The sequence below is a fragment of the Trachinotus anak genome, unplaced genomic scaffold (assembly GCF_046630095.1).
Source record: "Trachinotus anak isolate AG129_WGS33_773 ecotype Australia unplaced genomic scaffold, CSIRO_AGI_Tana_v1 ptg000014l, whole genome shotgun sequence".
NCBI classification, from domain to species: domain Eukaryota; kingdom Metazoa; phylum Chordata; class Actinopteri; order Carangiformes; family Carangidae; genus Trachinotus; species Trachinotus anak.
Genome location: NW_027273865.1, coordinates 490,452 through 500,387, shown reverse-complemented (window position 1 = coordinate 500,387; position 9,936 = coordinate 490,452). Strand labels below are relative to the sequence as shown.

General features: G+C 42.9%; 1 protein-coding gene across 2 annotated transcripts; it reads right to left on the bottom strand.

Moving 5' to 3' along the window:
* Positions 1-347: 347 nt before the first annotated feature.
* Positions 348-6,931, bottom strand: srsf7a (serine and arginine rich splicing factor 7a). 2 transcript variants are annotated; one of them, XR_011693392.1, is made up of 9 exons: positions 6,711-6,914; positions 5,419-5,652; positions 5,079-5,252; positions 4,840-4,926; positions 4,433-4,474; positions 4,208-4,252; positions 3,473-3,571; positions 2,002-2,557; positions 348-1,273 (listed from the first exon to the last, which is right to left on the bottom strand). XR_011693392.1 is itself a non-coding variant. In XM_071495710.1 (8 exons), exons 2-8 carry the CDS (start codon positions 5,640-5,642, stop codon positions 1,222-1,224), a joined length of 723 nt encoding a protein of 240 aa, XP_071351811.1. In that variant the 5' UTR covers positions 5,643-5,652; positions 6,711-6,931; the 3' UTR covers positions 348-1,221. The 2 variants fall into 2 exon arrangements, 1 of the variants encoding a protein (XP_071351811.1); XM_071495710.1 differs by lacking the exon at positions 2,002-2,557 and having other exon boundaries at positions 6,711-6,931.
* Positions 6,932-9,936: the final 3,005 nt, after the last annotated feature.

Here is a 9,936-nt window from a genome sequence, read left to right as displayed (position 1 = left end):
TTGTCAATCTTTTCGTTACTTGAGTGACGGCCAATCAACAGGCTTTGACTCGATACTATAGTAATTATTCGACGTATACAAAGCGTCTATTTAATAACCTGAGGTGCATGTTCGATTTGTTCGTTTAGCTTGGAAACCGTGAGTGTATTTGTAAAAGACAATTACAAATGGTCTGTCACACGCTGTCGTGTAGTCTAAAACCTGTCTTCTTTCCAAGAGCAGCACACAAGTACAGCAGGAGTACTGACGTGCAACTCCAATGACACCACTAAAAACCTGCAGCCAACATATTCAGTATTACAGTTCCACAAAACCTGAGTGAGTGAGATATTCAAAAAAGACAGCGATTTATGTTGAAGATGTTTATTCAAAAATAAAACTGCCACTGTCTTACCATATAAGCCAGAAACAGAACCAAAACGTTAAAGCAGCCCTTACAGAAATCAAACTTGAGCACGGTATTTATTTTAAAATCGAGTCACAGGAACAAATCAGAAATCAATACATGGGGGGGAAATCTATTCAGCACACAGTGAAGCTGACCAGGTTTGTAAAAACGGCAGTGCAGCACAGAAACAACAAACAGTAGGAATGTGACATCATACATAAAGGCATGCAGGCCGGTAAATATCTCTTATGACTGGAGATATTAAACAGCATTTGAACTCAAAAGTCATACTGGAGTGCAAATACAAAAAATTATATCTTTGTTGTGGGGAGAAATATCTTCACAAATTTATGCACAAGAAATAAAAACAGTTTTTCGATCCAATGTCCTCATCCTCAAGAACTGCATCAACTGGGCTATCTTCAACTGCAGTTTACTACATGAGCTGCCCAAGCCACTGCTAAAAGTCAACTGCAACATTCAATATTACCTTAACATTACTGTTGCTTCCTTACACTTGCTACTCAGCTTCTGAGAAGAAAGATGACCAATGGCAGCAGCAGCAAGAACATTTAAAATAATCACTGTCCAATGGGAACTGATTTCTGTCTGCCATACTGCTTAAACAATGTGAGGCTGCAAAAAGACTACAGTCCTTTGGAGAAAATTAAACTTCAGCGACTGAGACTAGACAGACAAGTACAAAAACAGCTGATGTAGGGCTGCAAAAAGCAGACATGGTGCAGGGGTTGAGGGTCTGTCTGTCTGTCTGTTAAAGACAGTGGTAGGGTGGGGTTGGGGGGGAGGGGGAGGGGCGACTAAGTCTTCTTCACTCAGTCATCTGCTGGCGTAGGGCTGCGGTTTGGACTTGCTGAACGGGAACGACTGAAACAGAAACAGAGTGGAGTTAGCTTGCCACAGGGGAGGCTGGAAGAATGAGCAGAATCTTAATACAGTGTACAACTTTTCTGAGAGTGGATGGCTGCTGATAATTAACTGTGAGTACTTCTTTGACCTGTCAAACCAAGATTCAACTCAAAGGCCACAGATTGTTTTTTAAGTGTCCAGGGACAACAGCTAATTACATAATTGAGCCCTCAGGACAAACACCTACCCAGATAAATGACACTAGTACTTGACACTGTGTCCTCCCTTACCACTACAATAGGTTGTTAGCATAGTTTCTGCTCTAAGAGACTCAGGACTTAATCCTTCAACAACTACAAACACAGAAAGGGGGGCAGCACAAACAGATGGAGACTGTTCTATACCATGACCAGAAAAGGAACTACAGATTTAGTTTTAGTAGAGTAGAAACTATAATAGAGAAGGATCTTAAAATGGTAATGATGTTGCGACATGTATGGCACAAGAAGAAAAACATATGACAAAGCCTCCTCAGAGATATCAGCCCATTAAAACTCATGTTGCCTTCCTCTCTTGCACTCAGTCATCCACACACTCTCACATGCAGCCACACATTCGTACTCTGTGCATGCTTGTTAAAGGCTCAACTTTAGCTCTGTCATCACCAGTTTTCCAGACTACATCAAGTCTGTGCATTTTCTTTCATCATCAAAATGAGCTTGTCAGGGGGGTTGATTTTTGGTTACCTTTGGAGACAGTGGCAGAAACAACAAGTACAGAGAAGCGAAGGATGAAAGGACTGAAGGACGGATGACTACAACTCGGAGAGACACTGCGCTGGGAGGCTCTTGAAGACTGATCTCTCGTCAGCTCTCTTTCTCTCACTTTCAGAAGCTAAGACAGAGGCCGAAGAACTCTGGTAGGTAGGTAGGGGGGTCTGGTAGGTAGATTATGGATTAAAAAAAGGTAGTGGTCGAACTCTGATCTGTGTGGGTCAGCCCTCTGGCACATCTGAAGGCTGGCTGGCTGGCTGGGTGAGTCTAGTAGAACAACTGTATGTGTGCGCGGGCTGATCTCGTCTGAGCGTGTGCGTCGGTTGAACAGACGGTTGCCCATTCACTGTGGGGAGGGTTTGGTCGGTAGGTCGACCTCTTTCTCGCTGTCTAACACCAGATGCAGGCGAAGGCTGATCTCAGGTCAGCTCTTAGTCACCCTCCCGCAGGACGTACACACCGCCAGCTGGCAGACCCTGGGCCTGGGATCAGCTGCGGTGTCAGTGCAGTGCTCAGCTCCCACCACACGCTTTAAAGAAAATATGAAAAATAAACAAAACTGTGCTGCAAAGATGCTTACCCTAAGTCACACCAATGGTGTCGTTTTATCTGATCTGAGCTAATATTTTTCTGGAGACTGCTCTTGATCTAGCCAAATTCAGGATAGGGAATTAAAATTTAAGAAAAAAGTAAAACATTTATAAGACTACCTCTGACCATGTTTACCTAACACTTGTCAATCAATTAAAAAAGAAAAATCTCTCTTGCTCTGTCAGCCTAAATTCATAGACTAACATAGGTGAGATCAGGGAAAAGCAAGAGTACAGAGAATATGGTGCATCTCACTGGTTTTAGCTGCTAAGATCTGAACAGTTTACAGGCTGAGCAGAGACGGTCTTTCATGTGCTCTTTTTTCAAGAGGCTAAAACAGTGCACTGGAGAAGAGAGCACAAGAGAGAAGTCTAATCTTTCATCTACTTTTACTTCCCTACATCCGACACAGGGCCCAGGTCCCTGTCCTCTATCCCTCCCTCTCCACTACTGGCCAACAGCTGAGGCGAAGACGTGGCACGTGATGCAGGTCTCTCTGTGCCAGGGAGGTAGAGGGGTCTCGGCGGTCGTCCATCTCATCGTCATGTGGCGGTCGTTTGTTGACAGCATGTCGCTCCCGGGTGGAATGAGGGTCTATTTAACAGTCAGTCCCTGCCTAGGATGGAGCACCTAGCTCTGGCTAGTGTGAAAAACATAACTGACCCTACACAGGAGAGTTATGATCTGAACTTTGATATCTAAAATCTATAATGGATCATCTAGACCTTGCTTAAGTTTCTTCCTACCCAGGTGTTTCACGTCTAAACGTCTTAGTTAAACAAAGCACTAGAAATGTATTACACAACCTACACCCTGCTTCAGTGACTGAGATACATCTAGACTGAGGGTTTACCTGTTCCTTTTGTGGTTGGCTGACTGAGATCGTGAGCGGGATCGGGAAGCAGAGCGTCCTCTGGGCGCAGAGCCCGATCGAGACCGAGATCTGGAGCGACTGGAGGAAAAAAGGTTTACAAGCGACACAATTGAATGATAAAGCTGGGATTATGTAGACATCATCTGGAAAGAGAAGGGTGGCACGAATAACTATAGGCTTCAAACACTCAGAGGCAGACAGAAGCAGACATACATACACCTAAATCTCACTGGAGTGCCGACCTGGCTGTAGCGTAGAGTGATCCTGTAGCAGCACAGGAAACTAAATTCCCATATAAAGCACTTAGCGTTGCCCATCTTGTCACTGTCAGGTTTATTCATGTAGATCAAATCTAATTCTTTGATGTTTGTTACAGGAATGTAATGATGTCACGAGGTCACTGATGAAACTCATTTCCTTGCCACTGATTTCTTCTATTTTTACTTAACTTTGTGATTTGATAAGTGACATTGCAGCCCAGAAACGCATAATCAAAGCATTAGGCACAAATCTCTACTGAAAAATGTGATTTACAGAAAACAGGTACATGATAGAGGCAGAGATAATTTATTTATTGCTCTTCGTTAACAAACTATGCTTTGTATGTCTCACTCTACATTGATGTCATCAGGACAGGGTTTGCAGTGACAACAGTGTGTTTCAGACACAAGCTGTGTAATTATGATTTGAATACATGCAGCTTACACAACCTACCTTCTCACTGGAGTCCTAGACTTAGAACGGGCTGGGGAGCCAGACCTAATGTTAGAGGAAATAGAGAGTTTAATTGCAACACTGATGGAAGTGATGGCAACACTAGATGCATTAACGACCGGAGTGAGGCTGAAGACATTCTGCACATGTATGGAACAGATTCCCGAGGGAGGGAATAATCATCTGCCCCACCCTTCAGCCCTCCTCCCCAAGTTGTGTTCTTACCTGCTCCTGCGTCTGGAATAGGATGGAGATCGGCGGCGGCTCCTGAGGGGGAAAAAAGTCACAAAAGGGATAAAAATGCAGCTACACTGCAGATGAAAGAGTGAGTGAAGCCCCAAAATATATTTTAAACATACACTCACTAACTAACTGAAGCGTCTCACACGGAGGTTCTGCACAGAAGCTAGAAGCTCACTCTTGGAATCTGTGTGTGTGTGTGTGCACGTGATGATGTTGCCCCATATTAAAAAAAAACAAAACAACCTATATGTGCTAATTTTGGTGTAAAACAGGTATTCAGTGATTTGACTGGTCATGCTTAAAAATGGCACATACATTATTACAACCCACAAGAACTACCATTTCCTGTTAATATTTCATATGGTGTGGGTGTCTTGATCCTGACTTACCGGCTATGGCTACGGCTGCGGGAGCGAGAGCGATAACGGCGTCCACGGGACCTGGACCTGGAGCGAGAGCGAGAACGAGAGCGAGACCTGGAAATGGAAAGACAAACAAGTTTACTCCCGTCTGTCCTGGTACAAGATGGCAAATACTATTTGTATCAGCGCAAAAAATGCTGAGCTTCATGAGCGTAAGCCCCTCATCTGCACTGAACCCGTGGGCAAACTAGACTGAATCGCTGCACCTGCTGCGACGGCCCCTCTTGCTGAAGCGGTAGCAGTCGTATGCATAGTGGCCCCGGTCCCCACACTGGTAACACCGGTCATTGGGATCAAACTGGCGTCGGCTGGGGCGCCCACGACCCTTCCTGGAGAGACCCGTTGACATCTCCACACGAACACGGGAACCACAAAGGACCCTGAAGGGAAATAAGATCAGTAAGAGAGGCCAACAAGTGGAACAGTGCTCATGGAGGCTGCAAAGAACAATATTACACTTTTGTCTTAACTTCCCTAAAATTTGACTGTTTTTGTTAAGTTTGTTACAAGTCTACTGAAATACTACAGGAGAACGTTACAACTCACTTTCCATCCATGCCTTTCACAGCATCTTCTGCATCTCTGGGGTCCTCAAACTCCACAAAGGCAAACCCAGGTGGGTTCCTGGCCACCCAGACGCTTCTCAGTGGGCCATAATAACTGAATGCTCGCTCGAGCTCCCCCTTGGCAGCACCATTCCCCAGGTCACCCACGTACACTTTACAGTCTGTGGCCCGAGAGGAACTACGGGAGGAGGAGTAGTATGACATCTCTCCTTGCCTGTTGGGAGAAAGGGGAAATGCACATAAAATACATCTGAAACAATTAGTCCACTATTCAGTAAACTGATCTACAGAAAATTACTCTGAAACAACGTTCACATTTAGTGGTTCCAGTCATCTTTCAAGCAAAACAGAAAATCTTTAATATTTTAAAATCTGCAGTGTTCCGACAGATAAAACAGTACTTTTAAACTATGGAAAACTATAAGGCATTTTCTACACATTTTATTGATTAAATAACTACTCGAAAAAACAATCTGCAGATTAATGAGTCATGAGAACTGCAAACAGTGAAATATGCAAAATGTGATATATGTCAATAAATCCACACCTCATATCGGCAGATTTCAACCTCTTAAAAAGGAGTAAAATATTTTCATTCCTTGTCCACATATTGCAAACTGAATATTTGTGTGTTTAATGCATCCATCCTCCACTCACATACTACCATAGCTGCTGATTAAGAAGTTTATTGATCCCTGTGAGAAAAAATCCTTTCTGAGCCCCCCCGGTTTGGTCAGAGCTCATTGCCTTCAATAAAACATGGTGTGGAGCTGCAGAGATCCCTGGAGGACCTCGGTGGGAGGAGGGGTTGAACTCATCTTATGTGGAGGCTAAGCCGGTGAGAGATGCACATGGTTCCCACGGCTTGTTAGCGCGCCAAGCACGGCCTCCCCCGGTCTGTCCACACCGGCCTGTTCCTGCTGACCATTTCAGCCGCGCCGCCTTCGTTCACAGACACGACTGAGTCAGATTTCCCGAGTTGCCGTGGTGTATCTCGAGTGGATGCACACCGTGTGTAATACCGAGCGAGGACATTATTGTACACAGGCCCGCTGCTTTTAATGATACGAAGCTTATCGCACAGGATCATGGAGCCACTTCTAGGTGGCATAATTCAATACAGGCAGATGTTTTAATAAAAACATTTTAAATCAAACACACGAAGCGCATTTGAGGTGTGAGTGTGTAAGTGGTTAATCCATGAGGCAGCCGGAGGCCTCGCTCCCCGCCTGCTCATAAACAATGGCGGCGGCACGCGTTAGCTAACGTTACCTTTCTTCCGCTGCTCCGATGATTTCGGACTCCGCTCCCAGCGCAAATCAACTTCGCCCAACTCAAACACAGGTCCGGGTGGTACTTCACCTATAAAATGTTATTTTGTGGTGTGGAATCGCTGACCAGCCACTCTTACGAGCTCCAACGTCTCCTCCGCGGCTCTGTCCCACAGGTGACCGGGTTAGCCACAACCAGCGCGGAGCAACCTCTTGCCCTCTCATGTGACGTCCGCATCTGCGCACTAGGACACTTCCGGTGAGCGACCAGCCGGCCTTCACTGTTTTTATTGTTGCTTGTTTTCCACCGGCTAAACTCAGTAAATGATTATGTATTTTCATTTATTTCTACTTTATATTATTTATATATATATATATATATATATATATATATATATATATATATATATATTATATGATAATCGTATATTGTTAAGTATCCCTGCAACTTATGCCCTGTGTTCGATATAACTGATGTGTTTTCTATATAAAACATTTTTAAATTGGCTGATTAAAGGCAAAAAACAAAACACACACACACACACACACACACACAAACAAAGCAAAAAGCAAAGGACACAGTTTGAGATCAATCAACAGTATTTTCCCAATTAGAAACACCAGCACCACATACCACATTCTAAGAGAATAATGAGCATGTTCATACTGATCTGTATTAATCTAGCATTTGTTTTCAAACAATATGAATCCCTGCACCATGTAATACATTCCAAAAAGCCATCGACACAAATTTTATTGATAATAGTGATAAAAAGTTTTACTCTGGTGCTTGAGGGTTTTGGTTTACAGACAATTTTCCACCTGCCTTAAAAATGTGAGTTAACTGAACTCAGGTTAAACAGCTTGTTCAATGTTGTGTTTCAAAGGAAAGAAGTTCAATAAACTTCAGGTATTAAGTGGAATTGACTGGTCAGTTACACAGACAGTCAATAGAGACATATTTTCCTTCCTATTACATTTTCTCAGTTGATAGTCAGGTTGACCTAAAGAGGCCACAACTGCAGCTGCTGAAATCATTTCATACCAGAATCAGTACAAAGACAACGCAAGAGGCTGCTATGAGTGTACTGGGGTTGGGGCTGAATTCGTTATTAACCTTCATCATACATAGTTTAACTTATTGTGAATAAAACAAACATAACTGAATTTAACATGTATTAAAGACACCATCATTTTTCCAGCATGCCAATTTTCTTCAAAAGAGGAGAGTCTCTGTAGAGTTTGAACTCTCAGAAAACATATCCAGGGAAGTCTGTCAGTTAGTTTTGTTTCTTTTAAAACTTCATTTAATAAGTTGAGTGAACTGGTAACAGTTCTTTCATTCATTTAACTCATCCTTTCAAGTCAAATTAGAAAAACTCATCTTAAAAAGTTCTATAGACTGAATATGAAAACTTCACATTCTGCATTGAATTAACTCGTAATTGACAGAACTTACATATTTACATTATGTGAACAAGAAAAGATGAGTTATCATGTTTTACAGATACAGATAGTTTTTATGGCCTTGCTGATCTATCTTCCAGGGTGTTATGATTTATAATAAAGATGACACTGACAACAGCAAAGTTTGTTTTTCACATTTAAATTTACATTTACGCATTTGGCAGAAGTTTGCTGTTATTTTTGTTATTTGAATAAACTTCATCAAGATCTCAGCCGAGGCAAAACAGGTGAATTAAAATCTCATCACATCTTTGACAAAGAGCACACAAGGTATCCAGGTGTAGTTTATACCTAGATCCTGATCATGATGTGTGTATGTGGTGTGTGTTTGATGGAAGGACCTATTACTGACTGGGCCCACTGGACACTGGGTCAGGGGGCTCTACAAAGCCTCTGTGACTGTTTTTAATACCTCTTGATGAAAGTCAAAGAGCCCAGTCAAAAGTAAGATGTCCTGATATTTTCTTTTCCTCATACCAAATCCAGTGCTGTATTTATTTTATTTGTGACTTTCTATTTGTTTTGTCTTCCTGCACAGGGCACACTAACACTGCAGGCAGCCGATGGTCATTTCAAACAGAATTTTTGAATTATGGTTAACCTGCAACATGTCACAAATGCCCTGTGTGGTGCAGACACTGTGTACGAGGAGGGGCTGTTGTCTCATTCAGTGCAGAAATAATGACTCAGACACGTCACGCCTTGAAAATAAATAAACTATATTCAAACAAGGTCAACTTCACTTGATTAAAGACCTTCATTTTCTTTCAGTAACACATTACACCTCATGCCATGTTCTCAAAAACAAATTGTCATTTTTTTTCTAAGATTTTTTTCTCCATTTCATAAAAAAAAACTTTTATATCATCTGCAGTTAATAATTTATTACAGTATTGAATAAATGTATATGCCTATCACATGATATTGTAGTAACTCAGTCATTATTTCCCTACAAAGGTTCAGGCAGAGAGAAATTTTCATCATCACAGGAAAAAACTTCACAGAGAAACACAATGAAGAGCAAGACCTGGGAAGGAGCGAATGGGAGCAGAGAAGAGGAGGAGGAGGAGGAGGAGGAGGAAGAGGGGGACACTAACACAGACACAGAAATATCGTACACCAACAAAAAAAAAGATGACCTGGGGTGCTGCTTGTTGCAGACATAGCCTTGACACAACAGAGCCGGCTCTCTTTTCACAGCTGCGGCAGGTAACAAAACTAATACGCAGGAGACTCTGAATCCATAAATGCTGTCTGTGTGTGTGTGTGTGTGTGTGTGTGTGTGTGTGTTTCTGTTCAGTATGTCCGTATGGAGTTGTGGTTGTGTCTGTGTGTGCCACTTGCAAGTTTTATTTCACAAAGTGTCTTGGGATTGCGGGGAATCGACCTGATAAAATATGCCTATAGGCGTCCATCACAGTAGACCATGCTGCTAACACACATACAGGGATTCATCATGCATCTGCAGAGGAACACGGAAGGAAGCAAACACAGACACACACTGGGGAGGGAGGGCTGAGGAGGAGAGTCTGGATCAGGGAGGCATCACATCTAGCTACAGAACAGCAAAGGCCGAAGCCAGACAGTTAGTACAGAAGTTCATGGAAACAAGGAACATTGTCCAGACATTGTTGACAGTTCTGTTCTTGGGTGCTGAGCCACATCTGGGTCACATCTGCTGGGACAAAGCTGGGAGCGCTGGGCGCACAATCAAGAGCTGATCCATTCTGCACCCGGTGGTGCTGATCACAAGACAAGAG

Excerpts from the sequence above, each read along its gene's own strand:
- srsf7a (XM_071495710.1), bottom strand. The coding sequence starts at position 5,642 with ATGTCATACTACTCCTCCTCCCGTAGTTCCTCTCGGGCCACAGACTGT. Across the intron at positions 5,253-5,418 it reads GTGAAAGGCATGGATGGAAA|GGTCCTTTGTGGTTCCCGTG; the intron begins GTGAGTTGTAAC and ends ATTTCCCTTCAG. Across the intron at positions 4,927-5,078 it reads AAGAGGGGCCGTCGCAGCAG|GTCTCGCTCTCGTTCTCGCT; the intron begins GTGCAGCGATTC and ends TTCCATTTCCAG.